This window comes from Zosterops lateralis, assembly GCF_965231275.1.
Source record: "Zosterops lateralis genome assembly, chromosome: 20".
Classification (NCBI taxonomy): Eukaryota; Metazoa; Chordata; class Aves; order Passeriformes; family Zosteropidae; genus Zosterops; species Zosterops lateralis.
Window position 1 is genome coordinate 8520569 of NC_139780.1, and position 25439 is coordinate 8546007.

Below are 25439 nucleotides of genomic sequence, written 5' to 3' on the forward strand. Positions count from 1 at the left end.
CAGAAAGAGATAAAGGTGTGTGACAGCAAGTGCTGCCTGAACTGCACATACCACTGCTTTGGCTTCCTGGAGACCCTTCCAAGCCAAGGCCACAGCTGTGGAATCAAGAGATGAAAGATATTTTAGCATCTCTTCACTATTGACGGTTTCCCCTCACGCCCAAGCCAGAATAGATCACTGAGCTGGTGGCTGAAACACAGAACTGCCCCTGAAAAATTGTGTCTGGGCTGCTTTTGTATCTCAGTGTGTGCTGAGTTCCATCAGCTCTCTGGGCTGTGTTAGTGTTTATTCAGCAAAATCTTTGCTGATATTAGCACACATTTAAAAAGACTGAGCTGAATTTCCCAAGTCACTCCTATCTTTAGTAGTTGCTTTAAAAAAAAAAAAAAAAAAAAAAAACCACACAAGATTAAACGTGAAAGAACGGCTCATGTCTTTTTATGGAAAAAAAAAAATAAGTGACATATCAGATAGAGAGAAGCTCCTGCTGTGAACTCATTGAATGCACTCGATAGAAATGAGCTGTGATGCTTTCAGGCTGAGGAGGTTCACAGGGCAGGTTTCTTTAGAAAGCAGCATGAAATGGGGGTTGGTGTCACTCTAAGGGCTATGAACAGTTACAAAACTGCCCAACACTCTCCAGACTTCAGAATATTTGCTCCATTGTGCCTGAAGTCACATAATCCAGACTAAACTGAGCACTGAAGTCTTTTTCATGAGTGATAAATCCTGAGTTTAAAATAAAGTTACCCAAATCTCTGCTATGACTGTGCAGAGGAAAGTGGAAGCTCATTACCCACATACCAGTTACAGGATCCAGTTCTCCAGAGGAAAATCTGTTCTCCATCTCTCAGCTCTTCTACAGCTCTGCTTTCTTGGTCTCTGAAACAACCATGCAAAAGGACAGGTCACTGCTGCCCTCTGAGAACAGCCCAGGGTGCTCCTATGCTGATATAAATATAAATATTGTCATCTCTTATTGCTGACTGCCCATAAAGAACCTCAGCATTTACATTTTTGTGGTGTTTGCAAATGTTCCCTGTTCATATTAATTGTCTCAGCTTTGCGAAGGAGTCTTAGGAGAGACAGGGATATGACAGAGCTGGTCAATGTCCTGCTGTGGGTCAGTGCACTTTGCAGAGCTGTTTGGGGGATCAGGAATGGTCAGAGTTGGGAAAATCAGCTCCATCCATCCATGGATGCATCATCCATCCATCCACCCATCCATCCATGGATCCATCCGTCCATCCATCCCCCTGTTCCTGCCACTTCAACACTTACCTTTTGAAGCCTCAGCCTTGCATGGAACAAAATATCCACTTAGGAGCTGCCCAAAAGCCCTTTGGAGATGATCTGCTGTCTTTCAAGGATGGCTGATCCCAAAGGCACTTCCAAAGAGAGGCGTGAGAGCGACCCCAGCACTGAATTTCCATGTGCTGCTCCTTCCTGGGCTGAGCCAACCACAGGCTCCAGCTCCTGCCTCCAGCTGGGAACACAGGAGGAACAGGTCCCAGGTCAGTCCCTGCCCTGCCCATGAGCCCCAGGAGGAGCGGGAGGACCAGAGAAGTCCCACCAACCCTTCCAGGGCTCAGCCATGGCCACACCTTTGTTTGTGCCCCTCCGTGCCGGGCGACAGCGGCCACAGCACGGGGAGGGGCTGTTGGGAGCAGAGGAGAAAACAAACAGCAACAAGGGGAGCCTGAATGCTGATCTCAGCTTGCAAACACGTGGCAAGGTGCCAGCAGATTTCGTGACAAGCCCTTGCGTCCTTTCCAGGGCGTTTGGCATCCTGGCGGTGACCACTGGCAGGGCTGGGTGGCTGCAGAGGACAGGGCAGGGTGAGCAGCTCTGGGATGCCAGAGCGGGGAGAGGGACCAGATCTGCTCTGAGTCCTCATCCCACGGCATCTTTCCTCATTGCAGAGCGGCTCTTCTCATTCCAGGGCATCTCTCCTCACACCTTCCCCTGTGGGCTCACCCAGCATTTGATCCTGCTCTCAGTCACATCTGAATCTCTGCTTTCAAGAGAGCAGGGGGCTTAATTGTTGGGTTCTATTGAGGGGAAAATTAAAAAAACAAACAAACAAAAAGTTTCTGGTCTTTGTGATTATAAGCAAAAACTTGACAATATAAAAGAAATGTATACTAAAGTTTCAGGTATATAGCTCATTAATTTTAAGCATCACAATTTTTTAAGTGTAAGTATTTGAAATCTGGGCTGTAACCGTTCAGGCTCTCCAGGTTTTGGGTTATCCGGAGGGAACAGTGTGATAAGCCAACAGCAGAGGGCAAACGCAGCCTGCACACTGCAGCTGCAGCACTCGGTGTTTGGAGCCTCCCGGCCCCAGTTTCTGCCGGGACAGCCCAGGGGAGGGGCAGGTTCCACCTCGGACAAAGACAGCCTGGACTGGGAAGCAGCAGCAAAACTCTCTCAACAGCAGCAATTCACTTTCCTTTTCATTTTCACTCTTTTTATGGAGCATCTGATGGACTTCAGGTGGCTGTGATGTCCTGGACTGAGGCCTGACAGTGCATTTCTTACAACCCCTCAAAATTACCTCTGCAAAGCCATAAAACACATTTCTTCTTACCCCACTTATTGCTGCTGTGAGTTGAACTTCAGTGAGTACCCCAAGAAAAGGCTCTATATCCTCTTTTCCCACTCCACTGCAGAGCAGAGCCAACTGTGTGCTGTTCCATCAGCATTCTGGTTTATATTGAATCCGACTCCTTTTTCTGGTTTATACCTTCAATTATTTGTTAATTCATTCTTTACAACTCTACAGATTTGCTTCTAGCAGCAATGTCAGGATTGTGAGTGTTGGTTATTACTGGAAAGCACTCAGAGGGTGGGGTGAGACACTGGCACCACATCCTTCCGTGCCCATGGATCCCTGTGGTCTCTGAGAAGTCCTCTTGAAGAAACAGACCCAGCCTGATCTAACAAATGTCCCTGCTCAGAGCCTGTGCTCAGATATCCCCCAGAATTTCAGCCTTTCAAGCCTAACCAAACAAGGAATTCCTGAGCTGCAGAAAGTTCCCGTTTCAAGCTGTTCCAAGCCAATGTTCTGGCCTGATTAGAGGTTTCAGTGCTGGGAATGCAGAGCCTGTCCAAGAGGAGAGCCACAGCTATTCCGAGTGATAAGAGCCCTAATTGCAGCCTGGGGGCTCAGGGGTGGAACCTCAAAGAGGGGAGAGAACACAATGTGCAACCTCAGCAGCGGGAGGGCAACAGGGCAACGCTTAGGGGAGATTTGGGAAGATAGTACACTGTGACAGGAAAGGCCAGGGCTGGTCCCAGCCTGCTGGGATGATGGGGGAGCCAAGTGGAGCAGGAATGTCTGTGCTGTGACAGGCAGAGCTCTCTGCGGTCCCTCAGGTCGGACTGGCGTCTATTTTGGCTCCGTGTTTTCTCAGCAAGCTGTTGGAGCTGACAAGAGCCAGGAGAGTGACAGATTGCCACTGTGTTGTGCTGCACATCTTGGAGTGTTAGACCACAAATCTGCTGAGAGATGAAGTGAAACCTACCACTGGGCCAAATCCCACTTCTGCAGCGTGTGAAACTCCCAAGTCAGGGAGCCCGGTGTGAGCTGAGGCAAAGAGGAGCAAATCCATCAGAATTTGTATTTTAGCTCTGAGCAGAATGAGCCACTCATGTACAGTGGTCTCCTGCTGACCCCACAGCTCCTGTCTCACAGAACCAAGGCAGGAAGAGGCCACAGGTTTTCACTCCTATGGCATTTTTGAGGCACCAGTCCCCAAAACACTGAATTTCCCCTACTGAGATACTCCAACTACCACCTACTCATTTTAGCAAATCAGACAATGGGCTATGGCCTATTCAGAGCAGCTTTTATGGAGGAATTTTAGGCTTTTTCTGGCAAGGATATTGCAGAGTTTCTCATCTAAGAACCAAGGGAAGTTCAGCTGATCCCCCACACGGGGTTATCCCACGAGAAGCTCATTGTCTGGGTTTGAGTCTTCTTTTTCCCAACCAGCACTTCCCCCTTGCTCACACAATGCTGAATGGGGCAAGAAGGGCCCAGCTCTGCCACATTGTGGCATTTGGAGCTCCAGTGTGGATTTCTGCTGTTTTTGCAAGGCAAAGGCAAGTGAGTTTGGTGTTTACTCAACCCTGTACAAGGCTGTTTGGAGTCGGAAGGTTTGTTTGATATGGACTCACCCCCCAGAGGCTTCAGCTTCTGCTGCTGTGCACTGTCACAGTTTAGGAAATATTTCACCCAGTAACCCACAAGGTCTAGCAAAATTCAGGAAGTGCAGATGTATGTGAACCAAAACCAGAAATTCCTCCTAAGTCTCAGTGTTTTGAAATTTTTGCACCCTTCAGAATGCTCCAAGAATCTTACAAACAACCCACAGCTCTGGCACACACACTCCTTTATTCTCCTGCTGGTTTGCTCCCTGTGCCTGGTTTTGTGGGAGTGTTGTGAGTTCCCTCACTTATGGGAGGGAGTCCAGCTAAAAGGAAATAAAATGGTATTTCTTTGTTGATTTTTTTTTACAGCGCCTGACTAAGCAATTTTCATGGTAAACCATCTTCACAGCAATTCTCAGTTAGCAAACAATCAAAGCCCAAATCTAGACTTCGATTGCAAGCTGGATGTGACATGAATTTTGTAATGAGCATATGGAGGGAAGAGGCAGCTGATAAAAAAACCAAGTGCACTGCTCTGGAGTCTGACAGCCAAGACCTCAATCCTGCACCCCCTGGAATCTGTGACAAAACACTCCCTGAAGTTAAACGGGACAAAGATAAAGACGCTTAATAAATTGGGATTTGATTGGAACCCTCAAGGAACTTAGAGGACCACTAGGCTTTGAAGTCATTCTTAGCAGCGCTTATCATCTCCCAAATCAGCTGCATGATAAGACTGAGACAAATGGGCTGTCCCATTAATGGTGCCATGTCACAGGTCCTGAGGTAAGGCACGGATTTCTTCCTCCACAGGTAACGTTGTGAGATATCAGTGTTCATGTAAAACACCACCACTGATAACATTTCCTCTCTCTTTTTTTTTTTTTTTTTTTCAGATGAAATTCCTAATTCCTTCCCACGCTGCTGGGAAGCAGCAGATCCTTTTCCCATGGGCTGTGCCATCCCCACCGTGGCTGAGTTGCACTGAGTGCTGAGAACAGCCCGGATTGCAGGTGGGAGGCTGCCCCAGCTCAGGGAAGGATTTGCTGCAACGGAGACACGCTGCCTTTGCTTGGCTGGCAGCCAGAAACACAAGGGAATATCAAGCTTGTATTTTCCTACTGATGTCCTAAAATAACAGGAGTAATGTGTGTCAGGATAAAACTAGACCTTCAGAATATCTGGATTTTATGCTGCCTGCCAAGTGGTGTCTGGCAAAGGGCAAGTGTTCTCTTGATGTGCTAAAATACAGATCCATCATCCAGTTATTGGGGGGAAAGTGTGTTAAGATAGGAAATAGCTATCCACGGCCCATTTGGGGTTTTTTTCCTATCAATAGGATTCTGTGTGAATGGAATCTGAAGTGAAAAGGGAGGGGCTGGCTGCACGGTGCAGTGGAATGTGAGAGAGCCCAGGATTGCCATGGAAACCCGCTGTAGTAAACGGGGCTCTCCAGCTGCAGGAGAGGATTTATAGTGCCAGGTCAGCAGTTGGCAATTTAAATCACCAATCTACAGGTAAAATGGCACATTTCCTTCCACCTTGTCTCCCTGCACTGCGAAGTGAGAAGGAAGAGTACGTGGGTGGTGAGAATTACAGTACAGAGTGATGAAGTGTCTTCAAGCCTGACCTGAAACACTCAGGAGCTGATGCAAAGATTCCTGTGGATCTTGGTGGGGGCAGGAGCAGCCCCGTGTTCCCCGAGCCCCAAACCAGAGCAGCAGGCACAATACCTGTGTCCAAAAAGCTCAGAGAGATGAGGAGCAGGGTCCATAACCCACAGATTGGAGACCCCACAGCTCAGGGGTGCTCCCAATTTGTTCTTTTGGTTTGGAGCTGGGGAAGAGTCCATCTGGTAAAGCTCCCAAAACAGCCTGTTACACCTAAAAGTGAGACCAAATTTACTGTGAGCCCCAAGCCCTGCCCTGTAACAAGGGATCAGATAAATGGGGAATGATTTATTGTGTTCAGATGCCCCCATTTATTGACACTCAAGCACAGTGATCTATGGAGTGCTGTGAGACAGCAACAACATTATTTTTGCAGTGCTGCCTTCATCACCATTTATTACAAGGTCCTGAGTGCTTGAATCCATAATTTCCTGGATCAGACACCACACATCTGTGTGATCCCATTCCCAGGTAAGGACAGTGGTTAAATCTGACTTATGTGGACCCACCATGGGGCCAGGGTGAGCTTTCGCTCCTCTAACTTTTACAAATTTGCCTTTTCGTCCTATCCTGTAAACCTCAAAATCTCCTGATTTACCACAGCTTAGTGTGACTGGATTGAAACATGCAGGTTGCTGCACACCTGGGTATATTTGTGTCACTGAATAGAAGGAAAATTCCTTTTGAGCTGGAAAATGCAGAGTCCTTGGCAGCAAAATCTCAAAGCTCCGGGCACTCTGTGAGGCTGTTTTACTGTGCTCCACAGCTTTTTCTTCACATGTAACTTAGTTCTGCTTCAACCTTTCAACAAGGCATCAAACAGCTACCAAGAATGGCAAGATTTAGCCTGTTCCTTCAACAAAAATGATTCGTTCAAAATCCAAACAGTCCAACCAAAATCTGGGAATTGGGTCCTCCTGTCCTACCTCTGCTGCTGCTTGTTTTGAGTCCTGCCCACACAGCAAATGCTGCCAGCCAGCGTTCCACTTCCCTGCTGCATTTATTCCTCTCTGGAGTGCTCTCCTTGGGCCTTCAGCCTTCGAAATCCCTCCTTCCACCTTTCAGCTCTTTAGAGCTACTCAGCAATTTGCAGGCCATTAATCTCAGCCCTGGCATCGGAGCTGATGACAGTCCCAGCTGGGACAGCAGCATGACTAGCAGAGGTTATGAGAGCAGAGGAGCTTTATAAATCCCCCTTGCTGAGAACAGTCCCTGAGGTCGCTGACCCTCTGCTCGTAAATCCACCTGATTCCCCTCGATTGTATTTATTTCAGCACTAAACGCCAATCCCAAACAGTGTCAGTGGAGAAGCAGCAGGCTGAGCCAACACAACAGGCCATCTCCTGCCTTGTTACGCTCCATCAAGTCAGGTTGCCCTCAGATTTGCTGGAGTTTCATTCCTGCTATCCCCTGGGATGCCAGGCAGCACAGTCATTTAACCCAAGATCATTTATGACTGACTGGAATTTGTTTGTCTGGCCTTGGTTTTTTTGTTGTTGTTTTTTTTTCTCTCTCTCTCTGTCTCTTCAGATAATCATGCAAACCAACAAAAATATTGCCTTATTATTGACAAAGTGAATCTATATGGAGCTGAGTGCAAAGGAAAATAGCTACCAGTGCCTGCCCATCTCCGATGGAAAATCAACCCTGCATATGTTGGAGGCTCGATTCTCTGCTGATGTACAGTGGAGCTCCCCCAGTTTATGTAAGCAGGGAAGCTGACCCCTGAGGAGGTTCTGTTTGCTTGCAGCAAAGTGTGGGACCTGGAAATGATGGTTATTTAGGGGGCAAGGAGTGCCAGCACTGTGCAAGAATTTTGTAGGAAAATGTGGGCTGGATTGATTTTTCTGGTAGGAAGACGTTGAGTTTGTAGAGACCAAGATCGGGCAAGGGAAATGTGCTGTCCTGTCCCAGCCTGGACTGGAAGGGTTCACACTCACCCCATTTTGGTTTCTATGACAACATCACTTAGCTCTGGAGTGAAAGTCAAAAGCAGCAGCCAGGAGGGAGGGACACTCCAAGGAGCCTTCACTGCTTTTTTTTTCCAAGGAAAAAAGAGAGGAGATGGAGATTGCAGACACAGACTAACGCTACTGTGCCAGTGTCAAACTTCTCCTGCAGAACCAGGACGGTTCTTTTTCCCTGGGGGCCACAAACAACAAAGGACACAAATGTTTGATCCCACTTGGAGCAAACGTTCCCGTTCATTTTCCCCCCGGCCGTGCGGGTTGTTAATCACCCGTGGGATCGATCCACCACAAACCGGCCCTCGTGTCAGCCACAGCGCTGGGATTTGCCAAGGCAGGGAAAAAATATCCAATATCGGTGATAACTCTGCTCAATGGGTAAAACGAGAGGAGTGTTTTCACAGCTAAATAGGGCAGGTTGTTTAATTAAAGATCTGGAGTAACACAAACACTGGGTGAGCGCTGCAGCAGCCCCAGAACTTGTGTTTGAGCTGCAGGGGTTTTAGCCACCTTTATTCCAGACACCACCTAATGCAGGCTGCACTCTGCTCCTGAAAAGTTAATTGTGCCACTGTTTAACTACCTACATTTTTAAAAAATCACCTCTTATTTCCAGGCTGATTCTGCCTCACTACCAGTTCTGGGTGTGCCACTTTCTCCTTTCTAGTCCCAGAAATTTTCTTGTCTATAAGGTTAACTCACACCTAAGATTAAGTCAGAGTTTAAACATCACTTAAGCAAACAGAACAAATCACCATCAAATTTTGCATCACTCCTGTAGGTGATATTTACAGTCTTGGCTGCAATGGTGCTTTGATAAAGTGTTGGATTGATAAAAGTGTTGGATAGCACTGTACCAAGAGTAAATCCTTTTGGACACACTAGAAATTCCTTCATCAGATAATTACTTTTTGATGCATGTTACTAATTTTTCCATCCATTTAAAATAACTTACATTGATTTTTTTTCCCTTTTTTTGGGTACTATTTTTAACAGAATGTCATGCAAGATTAAGTCAATTGCTTTGCAGAAGTCTAAATCTATTATGTCAGCAGAATTATCTTCATTAACTGAAATGATATGAAAGATTGCTTCTTTAATGAACAGTTTTCTGGAGCAAGGGATTGACATTCCTCAGAGCCCTTTTGACTGCATCCCATATCAGCATCGCACCAATATTGGATTAATGAGGTACTTGGGTAATCCCACTTACTTTTATTCCAAGATATTTAATAAAATCACAGAATCACAGATGGGTTTAGGCTGGAAGGGATCTTAAAGCTGATCCAGGGACACCTTCCACTATCCCAGGTTGCTCCAAGCCTTGTCCAGCCTGGCCTTGGACACTTCGATGGATCCAGGGGCAGCCACAGCTTCTCTGGGCACCCTGTGCCAGGGCCTCCCCATCCTCACAGGGAAGGAATTTTTTGGGCCTTTGAAACTTTCCTTGTGTTCTGTTACTTACTCAAAAATCAACATTAATGGTGTCTGCCAGCTACCAGCCCTAAAATGAGGATTTTTACTTTTATAAAATGCTGCTTAATGGTGCTAAAATATTGTCCCAGTATTCGACTGGAATGCTTAGAACAGTCTTACCCTCAAGGGCAAAAAATGTCGAAAAATGTGTGGAAACTGAGCAGAGCTGAGCTGTAAGTGGTGGTAATTTTGCAGTGCCTTTCATTGCTGATTAGGAACTGGATGGGTTCAGACCCAGCCTGTGGTTTGATGTAGTTTTGGTGATAAGCAGAATGTGCTTCCTGTCGGCAGGTGCTGGTCTGGGGGCTGGAGCTGCAGGAGCCTCGGTCACTTGTGGCTGTGACAGAGTCACTTCAGCAGAATCTCCTGCTCCTCCCACCTCTGAATCACAGAATTGTTGGGAGTTTCATAGAAACAAGTTCCACCCTGAGTGTTTGGAAAGCACTTGCAGAAGCTTGACTAAATAATGCAATTACACTGCAAATATTGACAGTCTGGTTAAAAACAAACCCAAACATGCTTGTAATTAATGTCAGTACCAGCAGTTACAACTTAAAAGGGAATAAAGCCCCCTTCAAAGGTGAAAATGTTTATTTCCCCCTCTGGGCTTTCAATACTTAACACAAGATTACTCTTTATTTCAGTCAATGCCAACAGGAGGTTTTCCCAGACTTCCAGCAGAAGAAATTGGGGTTTTGTCTGTTGACTCTTGGAAATTGAAGTTGGTTAAACAAATCCACTGCCAACATTGTAAATAGAAGCTGATCATGACTGAGCTCTGGGATATTTGTCTGAGCAATAGAGCTTTGATAAGGTGCCTCCAGGAAAAGCTTCCTGGCACTGCCATCAAGGCTTCTGAGGGCTGAAAAATCCAGCATATTTCTGGTGAGCCCCAAGAGAGCCTCCCACCACCCCACTGAGGTCTTGGTTGAAGCTCTCTTGGAATAGGCACCACCAGGCTGTTGAATTCTGCTGCAGGAACAGAAGAGCTGCTCCCAGGCAGTGAGAAGGGATGGGAATTTTACCAAGAGATGAGAAAGAAGCAGAAATGTTCCTCGAGCATGTCCAGCTTGCTGCAGCCATCACTGGGTGCCAGGGCCAAGCTGCTCCAGTGGCCCTGAGGAGATGCTGGGCCACAGAGGAGGCTGGCATGAGGCAGAGCTCTGCCACAGCATCAGCTCCTGTGCTTGAAACTTGCTGAGTTCCAAAGCCTTCCCAGGCACCCTGTAGAGTCATTCTGTTCCGAGGTAAAGAGCAGGATTTGGGGGGAAGAGGTCAAGAGCAGGGGAAAAGGAGCTGCCGAGTCGTGGATACAAGGGATACGTGACATCAGCACAGAGGCATCAGGACAGTCCCCTCTGGCCTTGCTTAAAAAATCCCCAGCTCCCCATCAGGCCAGTGCCAGCCCACAGGGTTCTATCTCATCAAACTCTCCACGAGGCTGGGAGCAAGGGCATTTTAAGGATCTCTTGCTATTTATTTAATGAAGCATTTTCAGTCAAGCTTGAAGGCTGAAGGAAGCGGATGAGCTCTGTCGGTTTGTTTGCCTCCTCTGAGGCCCAGAGGAGCATTAATGAAAAGGAAATTCAGGGACATCAGAGACACAGGATGTATAAATATGCACAAAGCAAAGGCCAGATCCTCAGGTGCACCCACGAGGGGATGGACTTTATGAGAATCATTGAGGTCTTGATGTGTGTTTTCAATGCTGCACCAGCAGAGAGGGGCAGGCAGGAGGGTGGGGAAAGAAAGGTAAGAGCCCACCGGCTGTGTCCCTGTCCAGCTTCTGGGAAGGGTTTGCATCCAGCAACAGGGTTTGCATTCCCAACGGGAATCTCACCCACCCCCAGACTGGGCAGCCCAGCTCTCCTGAGCCCCTCTGTGCTCAGCAGTTGTGGCTGGCTCAGGAGTGCCTGCACACAGCTGAATTATTCAGAGGAGCTCGTTACTCAGAGCTTTTCCTGAATGTCTGTGCTCCGAGAGGATTTTAAAAGAGACAATCACAGTCAGCAAAACAACTCTTCACTCTCAGATGATCCTCTTTATTTCAGGTATGAATAATATTCCTGGCTGTGAGTCTCTATTACAGGTTATCTGCAGATTGTAATAACCTTTTGTGTTTCTACTTTGGAGATGAAATAATGGTTCCTCACTGAGTCCTTCCCTCTCTGATCAGAGGAGTTTTGTTGCCTTAGGACCATACTCAGTGGAAGGAAGGATTATAAAAGCCCTTGAAAACTGCAATTTCTTTCCAGGTCCTGAAAAAACCCAGCTGTGTGGCACAGCAGTTTTATTTAGACCTGTTCAATCTTTCAGCAGCATGGAGGGTTCTGTTCCCCAAGCACAGACATTGAACCTTGTTCTTAATTTGTTGTTTTAACTAAAGGAATAGCTGAGCACTTCTGCTGAAACCCATCCCTGCTCCCTCCTCACTTTCCTGTGCAGCTCTGGGCTCTTCTGAGGAGGATGTAGTTGCAACTCATGTAATTATGCTTTATGAAAACCCCAAAGCCAAGGCAAATGTTCCTGATTCAGACAGGCCCTGATTCGCACAGCAGCCCTCAGACCCTCCAGGGGCATTTTTATTATTCCCTTTTTCTTTCACAAAGCCAATTCCTCTCTTACCCATCCTCACACCGCTGTCAGGCTCATTCAAACTCCTGTGCTCACAGCTCAGTGACACATTAGAGATCTCCAGCCATCCTTCCTTCCCCAGGAGGGATGCTAAAGGTTATTTTGTTATCTCCACTTTAGAAACTGGCATGAGGCAGCACCAACAGTGATGTTTCCCAGGAAAGCAGCCCTGGCCAAGGCTGCACATCATCCCCTCCCTTCCAGCTCTGTGTGCCTGGGGAAGAGCTGGATCCAGGCTGAAAAACAGCCCCTGTGAGCTCTCATCTCCTGCACACAAAGGAAGCTTCATCCACTGGGGGATTTTGTTTTTAAAAAGGTACAAACTTCCTCCAAGATAAGTTTATCCCTATGTAAATTCACGGCTGTGAAACTGGTATAAGTCAAGAGCAAGTTTCTTCAGTTTTCCTGTGTGGTTGTTTTTTTTAGGCTGGTTTGAACCCAGAACTTCCTTGCAGGCTGTGCTTAGAGGGATTTAGAAAATAAATAACAGGACAATAGCAAGGTGCTTTTGGAACCTGCCAGCTTGGAAAAAAAAAATACAGTGCAAAGTCTGGTGATTAATCACAGCTGTTGCTAGAAAGAGAAGACAATTACAGTGCCAGTTCTGGAGTGATTTCAGCTGGGGTCTGTCAGTGTCGGAGCCTGAATTGCAGAGCTCTTTTTGCACACAAACCCCAGCAGAGGCCCCCAGCAATCCATTCCACGAGCTGCAGGAGAGCTGCCGTGCTAATTAAGATAAATCTTTGTGTTTTGGAGGGAGTGCCTGGCTCTGGTGCGTCTGGATGATGAAGACATGGAGGCAGCCGAGGGATGTTTCTATGTCCTGGCAATTCTTAAATGATTGGCAAAAATTACTGTTGACTTCTATCTCACTGTCTTTCCCTCGAGCTTTCTGTGCCTTCCTGCTCTCAAGGCTGTCTCTTCCAAGTGGAAGGAAATATGGCAACACTTGGAGCTCTTTCATCTGGTATTGTGATAGCTTGGGTACCGATTTTAAAAAGAAATGTTAAAAATTGCCTGAGAAGTCATAGAGGATCCTGCAATCCTATTGCTTAGAGCTGTGATTCTGCCTGTTGGTAAGTGAAGGGGTAGAGACACTCAGGAACTGGGAGGAGCAAGAATTTGAGCTTTAAGATTGCAGAAAGAAAAGATGCTGGAGATGCAGGGGTGAGTAAGGTCAATGGAAAATGAACCCTGCCTTGCCTTTGCTGGATTCTGGCCTGGCTGTGTTGTACCCTGCCCTGTTCCTCAGGATCCACTCCTCCTTTTTTTTTCCATTCTGCAGCAGCCCTTTCAACGTCTAAAGATTCCAGCTCCACTTCTTGATCTTATCTGCAAGAACAAATCAATTCTCATACCTTTCTCTGGTAGGTCACACTTGTCACATTCATCTGGAGCCTCTCTAATTGCTCCAGGTCCTTCCCAACACCCATGACACAATGTGCACACAGTTCACCAGAGGAATTAGTGGCATTTCTGAAATACTGGGGTTTCTTTCTCTCTGTGCTCTTACAATTTCCCTGTTTCATTGCAGCTGAGCAATGGATCTGAGTTGTGGCTGAGGTCCAAGTCCTTGCAGGGAGCTTCTTGGCATGACCACGTAGGGTTAACCAAACCCAACCCACAGCAAAGTAATCGAATTATTTCATCTAATGAATTCAAATCTATTGTGACCTATTTGCCACTTGTACAAGAAGAAAGAGAAGCCGAGTTTGTCAGATGATAAATTATCCATTGCAAATTCATGAGTTTGAGGGCCAGAGGGGACCATTATGCTCATCTCAGTCTGACCTCCTGCACAAGCCAGGCCCTGGAATTTGACCGAGCGATTCCTGTGTCATTAACGTGGGGGTGACCCGCCTGCCCAGAGCTCTGTGGAACACCATGGATCTGGCTGGAGCCCAAACTGGAAGCTGGCCTCCTCCCTCCATTCCCCTGCTCTCCTTTCCAGCATTGTTTCTCTGAAGGGCAATTCCTCTGTCTTCCCACACTCGCTGAATGCCAGCCCAGCTCTGGGGCCCAGCTCAGCTCGGCATCCTCAGTGCCTGGGACTGAGGAAGGGCTGCAGCAGCAGCAGCACAGGCTGGGTTTCATCTTTTGCACTCGTGTCCTTGTCTGGAAGAGGGGGAGGCATGGACAAACACCCCCTCTGAAGTGCCAGAATCACTTAGGGCTGAGCAGTCCCACGTTTCCATGGCTTGTGAAAAGCTGCTTTGCACCAGGATGTTTGCTGCTGTCAGTGAAACCACAAACCTGGATAAAACTGGTTGGTGTGAGGCACAGTGTCCCAGCCTGGTCCTTCCAGTGCTCCTTCCCATGGGGGTTCTATGGCTGCTTCCTCAGAGGAGTTCCTTTTTTTGGGATAATAAGGCGCCCAGGACAGCACCACACCTCCGTGGGTGAGGAGACAGCTCTCAGCAGGATGATTGCAGCTTTCTCTGTTGTGCTTTATCTACAGAATTGAGACTGTTCCTAAGCTGAGACACAGACACAGGTTTGTTTATGGAGTTTTGTTTCAAATTTAAAAGCCCAATCAATTAGCTCTTGGGAAACAGGCTTTTGTGGTTTGCTAGTGGGGTGTTATTGATGATGTTCTTTTCTAAGCAGGATCTGGGATTTACTCCTGAGAGGGGTTTTGAGCAGGTCCCCAGGGTGAAAGAGGCAGTAAATAGGCACAGCTCTGGATTCCCACCAACCACAGCGTTGTGTGTGTGCAGAACAAGCTGCTGGAACCCAGGGAAAGCCACAGGTCAGAGCTCTGCTCATTTGGGGCTGGGCCTGTGATGATAATGATGTTTAATTTGCTGTTGCTGGGTAAGTGGCCCCAACTTTCAGCCAGGTTTCTGCTGAGTGACCAACTCCCTAACTTTTCCAGGAGCATCTCAAGCTTTGGAGAACAGAGGGAGCTGGATGCAGTGTTTGAAGACGAACTGCATCCTTTTCTAGGTGTGGAAAAAATTATTAAAGGCCCCACGTTTCAACAGGACAGAGTTAAGTGAAAGAAGCTGCTGTGGGCTGGAGGGAAAACTCCTTTTCCTGGGGGATTCCTCGCTACCAAAGAGAGCAGCCAGACTTTGCTCTGTGGCTGTGGCACAGCCCTGCTGACCCAGCACAGCAAATACACCCCTGCCAGGACCTGCCTGGTGCCAGCTGCTCCTCCTGGCTGCCTCCAGGTGCAGACACTTTCAAACACAAAAGGGCTTTGACCAAGCCAAAAGCGAGACTCGTTATGGCTTTCAACAGCTCCAGCCGGGCAGGAATCAGCGATGCTGCTCTGCTTTCCCTCGGCGATCACCTGCAGGTGTGGTGCTCACGTGTCCCAGGTGAGCGGTGAGGCACTGCCGGGGCTGTCCCCGAGAGGATGTCACCGCGGGGATGTCTGTCACCGCGGGGATGTCCCCGGAGGGACACGGGGGATGCCGTGCCCGGGGCTGCGCTGCCCGTCCCGCGGCGGGAAGGGAGGGAGGGAGGGAGGCAAGGCCGGGTGACATCAGCCGGAGAGGAGGGGCCTTGCCCGCGAGTTTCTTTGCTCGGTGCATCACTTCCCGGCGCTGCCATACTCCGCTGCCCGCTCCCCGCCGCGGGGCCGGCGCCCATGGCGAGCCCGCCCGGCGGGGACAGCCCCGGCTCGGCCGCACGGCGCCTCTACTGCAGGTGAGCGGGGCCGGGGACAGCCCGGGGACAGCCGGCTCCTTGGGGACAGCCTGGAGCTCGGGGACAGCCCGGGGACAGCCGGCTCCTTGGGGACAGCCTGGAGCTCGGGGACAGCCCGGGGACAGCCGGCTCCTTGGGGACAGCCCGGAGCTCGGGGACAGCCCGGCCCCGGGACGGGAGGAGGGAGCGCTCAGCACCGGGAGCCGGGGCTGTTGCACGGGCGGGGGTCCACCCGAGCCGAGTGAGAGCAGCCGGGGGGACGCGGCGCTCCCTCGTTCCGCTGGTGGGCGGTGGGAGCTGGCGATGCCCCGGTGGGATCCCTGGCATTGGGCTCCTCTGCTGAGGAGGGTGATGCTTCGAGCTCCTCGTTCGCATGGGAGGCTCCTGATGGCACTGCAGAGACTTCGAGTCTCAGCTTTAAAACTGGGCGCTACAGAAATTCACACTGGGCTGGCAGGAGAGGGAAAAAAAAAAAAAAAAAAAAAAAAAAAAAAAAAAAAAAAGCTCCAGGCTGTTTGGCGTTCGTGGCAATGCCCATTCTCTTCATTTAGATAAAAATTGGAAAAGACTAAACCGAAAGAAGACTAAATGAGTGACTCTGAGGCCTTACAGCGTGGTTCGTGCTGTTCACCACCGTTGTGTTCTATCTCTCTAGCAAGTGAAGTGGAGGCGATGCAGTGGCTGGACTAGAGGGCTAGAAAAGCCCAGGAATGCTCAAAGTGTCTGGGATACAGTAGCTCGTCTTCAATTCTCTTTGCATGCTCTGCAGTAATTAGCACAGCAGCTACTGGGTTGTCTGCTTTAATGAGTGTTGGTTCATTAGGGAGGGCAGCAGGTGTTTTTTCCTCGTGTTGTATTGTAGAGCAACTCCAGGGAAAAAGGAGGCAGCAGAGTTAATGTCATTACTCTGGGGGAGCTAGAGCTGGGGAGAAACCTGCTGGATTTTAACCAGAGTTGGGCTGCTTCTTTCTTTCTCTTGGTTTTTCGTGGCAACTTTCTGGGGACTAGATTTTGGTCACTTTTGCAGAGGAAATTTTAGCAGGAGGCTGCTTACCATGAAAGTGTGCCTGCACATGAGCACTGCTCCCAGCTGCTGCTGAAGAGAAATGGGAAACATTTTCCTGTGGCTTATCTGGGTGGCTCTGGCAGGGCAGGAGGGTTTTAAAACTCTCTGCTGTGCTTTTTGGGCCTTGAAAGCCGGTGCTGGTGGAGCCTCTGTCCTCACTGCGAAGTGGTAACTTAGTTTCTTCCTTCACTTCACTTTCATTGCAAGGCAGAAAGGAGGGTGAATTCAGTGCCTCTGTCTGGTGTGATGGGTGGAACCTCGGGTGGCTGGGTGGCAAAGCCACAGTAACTGGTACTAAAATTTAATATGGGGAGTTTTCTTTTTGCCTGAGAGCATTAATGGAGGTGTAAGAACTGCAGGAGATACCTGTGCAGGCAGAGAGTGCCAGACCCCAGATCTGGGGAGCTGGGGGAGGTATTTTCCTTCTAGGGGCTGGGTGGGGAGACCCATGCCAAAAATGAAAGTGTTTATTCATTTTATTACATCCTTTAGTGGTTCCCTAAATTCAGCCCCTCCTAAACAAAGGCATGTGCTCTGTTGTGCTGGCAGCAAATACTCCGGGTGCTGACTGGGCCAAACATCTCTATTTACAGAGACTGGAGTTAAAACTTTTACTACAGCAGTCACACACCACAAACCAGGGAGGGTGGTTCTGTGCAGCTCTGTGTGTCTGTGTGTGCTCCCCTTTCTGATGCCTTTCACAGAATTGTGAAGTTTCAGGAAGGACTTGTTGGAAGCCCAAGGCTTTGGAAGTTGTGACTCTGCAGGGCTGGTGGGGTCAGCTCCTGGTGTTGGGTCACTGCTGGGGCTTGTTGGAGTTGTCCAGTTGTGTCATTGTGCTCCTCAAATTTGAGCTGGCCAAGTTCTGTGTGAGCCTTTACCTTCCATGGGGCTTTTGGGCTGGCATTAATTCAAGTGCATTGATTCAGCTGTGTGTAATCTCTGAGGAATTGTTGGGCAGAATAGAGAAATTTTCTGGCAGAATTGGGAAATACCTGCTGGCAGCAGGTGTCCTGCTCTTCTCCACTGCTACAGGTGCTCTGACTTGCCTTTTTGTGCTGGCTGGCTGATTTTGGACGCGTGGGAAGCACCAAATCCATCAAATGGTTCCCCTGGACTGTGGAGAGTGACAATTCCATGCTGGGGACAAGTCCACCATTGTCCAGAGAACTCCCCTGGATTTGGCCCCTTGCTTTTAAAAGGGCACTCTGGAGATTTCTGGGTGTGGGAGGGAGACATGGACATGTCCTGGGGAAACCCTCACTGTACTGCACTGACATCGTGGCAATGTTATTGATCCCACACAGAAAGAACATTAGATAATGCTGCAATCAGTCCAGAAATGCATTAATCTGGCCTGAGAACTCGGATAAAAACACACCTTGCTCCTCCCTTTCCCTTCCCTTGCTCTCTGTTCTCCTGCAGTCTCTGTTCTCCGAAGCACTCCAGGCTTTTGTGATGTTTACAAACTTTCCTTGATTGTGTCACAAACAGTCCCCATCTCAGTCATTAGTGTCACCAGGGCGAGGACCTGACCTGAATGTGCATCGGGCAATTAGAGAGTGCTCTGAGCACCGCAGAGCTCTGAGAGAGGAGGCTCCTTCCTCCTCTTCTGATGGCAAAACTGGGATGGGGAAACTGCTGGCCTTCTGACATGGAAGACACTGAGAGAGGACACAACTCAGCCTGGTGGTTGAGGCAGAGTAAACTGCAGTTTGCAGAGCAAACTGGGGAGAAAATCCACTGTTGGGGTGAACCACTGTCTGGAATGGTTCCTGTTTGGTTTGTGTGTACCCAAGGGATGAAATACCATGAAATACTTTGGTATTTTCCATAGTTCTTGTAGAGTAAACTCGCACAACTTTTGAATCTGGACTTTATCCGAGGCTAACAGCTATTTTCTTTCCAAGAGGTAGTATTTAATTATATCTGCCTGAGGTGAAAATTAGCACCAGCAGCAGTGCTGGGTTTGGAAAAGTGCAATCAGCTTCCTCTGTGGGATTGGGAAAGGGCTCAGGTGCACTACCAGAAAGCTGGGAATGACCATTTGGTCACTGTTTACTCCCTGGATTAAACTTGAAATTGCTTATTACATTTCTGAATGCTGGTTCAGAGGTTTCTGAAAGATTCTGATTTTTCTTCTGTTGGCAGTCTCCACCAGGCAGAAGGATGTGTAAAACAGGACAAACATCTCTAAAATAGCTGTGCTGCATAATAGCTGGCCTGAGCAAAAATTATATGATAGCTTGGCAGGGAGTGTTGGCTTTGGTGACATCTGTCTTGGGATGTTTTGAATTTCTCACTTGTACTTTCAGCACTGGTGAGTCGTGTACACATCCCAAAGTGGAGCCAAGCAGGACGTTGAGTCTCCACCTCAGCAGGGAGACAGATCCTTCTAGGCAGAGCTGGGATTTGGTGCTTTGCAGGTTTTCCCAGGATTTTGGGCCTCTTTTTTGGTTCTTCTGTTTCACCAGGTGGGATGTGGGGAGAGCAGCTCTGTCCCTGCTCCCTCTGGTCTGCCATGGGACAGGGCTGTGCTTTGTGCCTGGCACAGAGTGATCCTGCTTTGCCTCACCCTGTAGGTGCTGCTGCCATCCAAACCCTTCTTGTCCTTAGGGCATTAAGTGGGCTCCATCCGTATGGAAATGGAGCTGAGGTGATGCTCTGCCTTCTCCCTGTGCTGACTTGCACTTCACTGATTCAGGTTCTGCTGGTTGTGCCCCTCCTGGGGTGAGAGCAGTCCCTGGGGATGCTTTATCCCCAAATCCTGAGCCTTGTATGGGATGTTTGTGCCGAGACAAGGAAGAGAACGTTGTGCCTTGGCCGCGTGTTTGTGGTTATTCCAAGTTTGCCTCTGAGTCAGCTGAAGTCAGATCAGTTCATGACTTGGCTGTGGCCTGAGGACACCCCTCAAAGACAGTTTCTGTGAGATAAATGTTAATAATCACACTGGAGCCGGGTCTGAAAGCAGCTGTGACCCTTCCCAGCTGGAATGTTGCCTGTGAGGAGGGAGCTGTGCCACCCAGAGCTCCATGCCCACCTACTGAGTGCCTGTTGCTACCTGTTGCATTCTTCACTGGATGCTTCTCTCCTAGAAAAGTGTCCCCAGGAGCTCATGGCCAGCAGGAGAGGAGGAACACTGAAAAGAGTTCCTGTAAGCAAGAGATTTGTGTTTAGTGACTGGGTGCAGCAATTTTGTTCACTCCATGAGTGGTGGGTCCTGTCAGAGCTCTGGCTGATACCACAGCATGAGCTGCTTATGCCACAGGAAAATCCTGTGTGTGATTAATTTCTGTTTTCCTGGAGGATGTGGCCAATTAGGGATCTGCTGCCCCTTATTTTCAAAGTTAGGCGAAGCAGTGCCTGTTACACCAGAGGATGAAAATGTGTTATGAAAGCTGAGAAACTGATTTGTTATAGAAGAGTGATTTTTAAAATCCTTTTTGGCTCTTCCTCTCTTGAGCCAATTGCAGCTGTACCATGACCACTCTGGTGATTGGGGACAGGAACAGGCTGCACAGCTCCCTTGGCATTCCCCTCCTCCAGCTCAGTGTCCCAGACATTGGATTTTTTCCTGATATATTACATAAACCACAGGGGAAAGCCTTACTTGGTGCTGCCTTGAGGATGAGCAAAGTCATAGCCAGAAGCAGAAAGGCTTAAAATTGGGAATGCTGGTAAAAGTTTGGGGAATCAACTTCTTTCCTCACTGATCCAGGCCTCAGGCTTGGAGGGAGGCAGAGGGGAAGGGGTTTTTTAATGGGCTGGCAGTGATAGAATGACTTTAGTTTGTTAAAGGAAGTTCATCAAGATGGAAGATCCTGCCTGGATTCAAACCTGTGCAGTGTGTGTGTGTTCCTGTTAAAGCAGGAGGTGCCCTGAGGAGTGACATTCTCACCTCTGCTTTTCTCTGCTTGGAGCTGGAGCAGGGCAAGGTGGGTCAAGGGGTCCCTGCAGGACCATCCTGCTGCCCCTGCCCTGAGGTGGGTCTGGGGTGAGCCTGGCCTGTGTCCTGGATCCAGGGATTTCCTAGATGTGGCTCCCTTCATCTGTGTCCCCAGGACACGACTTTGTCACTGCTCTCTTTAGTTTGAGCTCTGCAGATGCTGCTCTGTCTCAAGCCTCATCTCCCCAGCTCTCATGTTCCTCTTTTCCCTCTCCAGCAGACCAGACTTTCTGTTACTGGAGAACACAAACTGTATTTTTGTTTGTGGTGTGTTGATTTCTTGCTGCCTCATGTTTTTTGCACTCAAGGTGGTGTCCAAACTTGCTTGAAGAACAGGTTTGAACTCTCTCAGGTCTCACACTGCAAGAAGCCACAAGCAGCAAGTTTCTGAAAGTGGAGAGATGGATTTTACTTAACTCTTGATGCTGTTCTTCTTAAAGAGCAATTTTGCTCTCCAGATTGCTCTCAGGTGTATCTGGTGCTGTGTCCCATCCCTCCCATCCCAGTCCTGCTCTCTCTGCTCCTTTGATCAGCCAGCCCAGCTTCCAGAATTCCACTTCCCTGTTATAAAATCCTTTGCCAACCAAAGCCATGAAACCCAAATTCCTCCTGCTCTGAGTATCCCAACCACAAAGTGGGGCTGTTGAATTCTGGGCCTGGGCTATTTATATTGTCAGTGGGAAAGCTTTTCATTGACCGAGCTGCTCCCTCCCTAAAGATACTTTTAATTAAATGTTATTTGACAGATCTGACTTTCTAATTGGCTTAGATTTAACTGGTATAAATGGGATTTTTTTTTTCCACTGAAAGCTGAAGAAAGTAGGAATAATTTTGTTGGAAGGCTATTTGAATTCAGAGTCACATCCATCTGTTGTTTAATGTAATAAGCTGATAGAGTGGGGGGGAGAAAAAAAAGAGCCCAAAATCTCCCCACAACCAGAAAATCAACATCCCTGCCAGTGCTTGGTGAGGAGAAGGTGAAAGGGACACGGCTGCCTCAGCTTTGGAGCTCTCTAAACAATGCCCAGCAATGTTATGCAACTGCCTAGGGAAGGAAGTGAAAAATTATCATTACAGTGCAGTTTCAAGGGCAATATTAAATGAGCAATTTGCAGCACAGCTCTGTACTTAAGTGACTTAACTCACTTCTTCTGAGATAAAATTAACAGGGCTGGTTAAGGACAATAGCCATGACCTCTGTTCCCTTCAGGAGAGGGGCAGAGAGGCTCTTTTTAGAACTGAATCTGAGGCATGGGACTGACTGGGAGCCTTCAAAGTGGGCAGCCAAGCCCAAACCATGGGCTCATGGCTTATGTGTCATGGCCTCATCCTAGAAGTGCCTGAGAGATCCCTGTCCCACTGAAGCCTGGAAAAGGGGGGACAAACATCTGCTGAAGCATCTCATTGATACCTCTCCCTTATTTCAGTGGAGGGGGTGAAAAGACCTTCTGCAAGGCCCTGGACACTGGGGCAGCAACAGACCCCTGAACTAATGATTTGGAAAGCAGTGCTGTTGGCTGTTCAGTACCTTCAGGCTAGGAGTAAATAGCTTAAAAATCTATTCCCAGTTTGCTTTCAGCAAGAGGATTTTGCCCGAGGATGCCAGGCACTGGAAGCACAGGCGTTTCTGACTCTGAGATTAGACGGGATCTATCTAAAGAAGCTTCACCTTCTGTTGTGAATCAGTAGCTCTGTGCAGCTGCCACCCCTGGAGGGATTTTTGAAAGAGGAATATTGGATTTTCTTGGCTCCCCTCAAGCTTTTCTGTTACCCTTTGCTCTTACACCCTCTGGAGCAGCCAGAGGGGCTCCTCCCTGGGAGTTAGAGGCTAATGCAAGAGAAAGACCCAAAAAAAGGAGGATTTAAATGGGGAAAACACTAATAACATAGCTCAGTGTAAGAGCTATTTCATGCTTCACCTGGGAGCAGATGTTTTGTCTTGGAAGCTGCTTTTAAAAATGCATGGGCAGGACTGGGAGCTGTCAGCTCTGTCTGCAGCTGGCTCTGAGGTGACTGCTGGAGGCAGCTCTGAGCACACTGGGGGTGACAGGGCTCCTTTCCTGCCCTGAGGCTCCTGCTCTGTTTCCCTCACACTTTGTGGCTGCCAGGGAGCAGAGTTGGCTCCTGAGAAAGGGAGCCCTTTCCTGGGTGCTGTGGATGCAGGTCCAGCTGCTGATCTGTGGTGGGATTTGGGACAGATTCCTTGATTTGCAGCCTCTCCCTGGGAGGGTTGGCACCTGTTACAGGATTGCAGCAGACTCAGCACAAGGAGATCAGCTTTGCTATAGGGCAACACAAATAATTAATAGTTGTGCTGAGCTCCCCAGGGCAAGCCCCACTCCACTGCTGGGACAGTGGTCTATGTGTGGGGTGGAGTTTCTCCACGCTTTGATTAACAGAGCTCCATAAATGTGTATTTACAGGTAGAAGAGAGGGCTTTGCTGCACCAAGTTGTTTCCAGGCCATCCTTGACAGTCCTGTGATTTTGCAGAGCCATATTTGCTCTGGGGGGATGTCACAGCAGGTGCCATTTGAGTGTTCACCTGTACCTGGTGGTACCTCCCTGGGCACTTTGGTGTGAATTGCTGCATTTTCCTGTGCTCTGCAGCAGCTTCAGCCCAAATTAGTTATCTATGGGACAAGTTTCTTCTGTGATCCACGCTGCAGAGTTGAGGTGGCTCTTTGTGCACTCCATCTGTGGAATATCCGTTTGTGCCTGAGATGAGCTGGGAAGTGCTGATTAATACTCATCTCTCTGGGGCTATTTGTTAATTACTGTTATTCATGGTCTGTGTGATGGTGCTGAGTGGATCCTGGCAGGGTTGCATCCGTTCCAGGGTTTCAGAGTGCGTGGTAAACACCAGTATTTTATTGCAGCTTTTCTGGGAAATATCGTTCCTGTTTTCAAGGCTGGGAAACTGTATCTCCTTCAGGGTGAAAGAGAACAGGGGTGGTAAAAGTGGGAGCTCAATGTCCTGACTCCCACTCCTTTCCTTCAGCACTTCCTTACCCACGTCAGAGTGAGGGTAATTGTGCTAATTGTGAATTGGAGACCTTGGCTTTGTCCTTTACTGGGCCCTGCTGGGCAGTGCAGCGCTGGCGTCGCACGAAAATACAGCGACTCTGCTGTTCTAACAGGGAGCAGAAAGTTGTTTAGGAGGAAGTTACCAGCTGGTGAATTCAATCCCAGGCTCTGCCTCTTTACAAGGTGTGCCTTGCAAGTGTGGTGGCAACTCTGCAAACCACAGGAGAGGGAGCAGACCTGAGCTCTGGTCACTATGAAGAGCCCAGTGCCAGGGCCTGGCTTGAGGAAAGCAGAACAGCCCTGAGTGCTCAGGCACCTGTGACTCCACGAGTTCCGTGTCTCTCAGGCTTTGAGAAGAGAGCAGTTAATTTAAAAATGGGAAAAAAGAGACACAGAGCAATGCTCCCTGTCAGAAAATCCTGCAAGTTAAATTGTGTGAGTGAGTGGAGCTGCCCTGCCTTGGGGGTGGTTGTCTTTTGGGGAAGGTGGAAGATGGAGAGAGAAAAGCAGTTGGGCAGGAAGGATTTGGGATGGGCAGGAGCTGCCAGGGCCTTGAGGAGGGTCCTGTCCTCACTGTCCTTGTGCACTCACCATATCCCAGCTGGTGCTGCAGCAGCACCAGCCCCTTTTTTTAGCAGCTGTCTGCAGAGATTTGTATGGAGGAAATGCTCTGGGGATTGGATCTTGCTGCAAAACACGGAGGCCATCAGATTGAGCTTGTTTATCAGCCAAGCCTCCTGCAGCATTCAGGCAGGAATACAAACCACCAGCGACTAACGAGTGAAAATATTGAGCTTCCTAAACCACGGGTGTTTCTCCTTTTCCCCTGACAAACAAGCCCTTGTGATTTTCAGCTTGGGAAGCCCACGGGCCAACATCTCATGTTGGTGCTTGAGTGGAGACTTGGAGCCATCAAAGCAGCTGAATGTCCTGGAATTGTGATACTCCACGTGCACCTCCAGGCATTTCCTGCCCTCTGAGTTCAGCCGAGTGTCTGAGCTCCTGCATGGGTCTAAATAATAAAACATATGAGTTCACTGCGATGTGCCCAGAATTTTAAGGCTGCAGCCCTTGGCCAGCTCTTGTATGAATTGCTTCCATCAGGGCAGCAATCCAGGAAACTACGAGCACGAACTGCTTGGTCGATGGAAGTCTGTGGTTTGGTGCCTTCCTGGGTAAAGGCAGGGGAGAATGGAAAGCTGCTCTTTTCTTTGTGTTCATCCCTTTTGTCTGCCCTTCTGGGAGGGCAGGCAGGGATTGCTCCAGCAGGTACCACAGGCTCTGGGAGATCCTGGTCCACGGGGGAGCTTCTGCAGTGTGCTGAAGTGTCTGAGGAGTTAATCATGAAATGACTGAAAATACCCACATTTTCTTCTGCTGTTCTGAAGAGAAGAACTCCTCACTCTGCAAGATGTTCTCTTCAATGAAACCATCCTTTGGCACCAGTGTTTTTGGCAGAAAGTTATCCCCAGCTGTGCCAGTGAGTGACCACTTTGCAGAGGGGACCAGCAGCAAATCTGGCACATGCGAATGAGAAGTGAGCAGAGAAAAATGTGATTTTTTCCCTGCACTGAGCAAAGTGATAGTCCTGTGGTAGAAATCCCTTCCTGAATGGCCCTGGTGAGGTTCTCCCAGTGTGACTCAGGAATTCCCCTCAGGTTTTCTGGGGGCTCCAGCTTTGCTTTGAAGAGCTCCAAGCCCATGTGCTGAGGGCTGAGCTCACCTGCCCAGGGCAGCTGTGTGAGCAGCGGGAAGAGAAGGGAAGAGATGCTTTGCAGACCTGGCTCCAGACAGAACTGAGTCATTTGTCGAGGCTGACGCTCTCTCAGAGCTGCTGGTTGCCTGA

The 25439-nt window shown here is 48.8% G+C and overlaps 2 protein-coding genes across 2 annotated transcripts in view; one reads left to right on the plus strand and one right to left on the minus strand.

Annotated features, from left to right (window-relative positions):
- Positions 1 to 129, minus strand: part of CCDC187 (coiled-coil domain containing 187) — a gene marked incomplete at its 5' end in the record, with an annotated part of 30949 nt that extends 30820 nt beyond the window's left edge. Inside the window, one exon of the mRNA XM_083876031.1 lies at positions 52 to 129. Within this exon, the coding sequence (XP_083732157.1) occupies positions 52 to 129 (78 nt within the window). The remainder of the gene's footprint in view (positions 1 to 51) is intronic.
- Positions 130 to 16904: 16775 nt separating this feature from the next.
- GPSM1 (G protein signaling modulator 1) overlaps positions 16905 to 25439 on the plus strand; it is a 62869-nt gene continuing 54334 nt past the window's right edge. The window contains exon 1 of the mRNA XM_083875967.1: positions 16905 to 16913. The gene's annotated coding sequence lies outside the window, so the exon portion shown is untranslated. The remainder of the gene's footprint in view (positions 16914 to 25439) is intronic.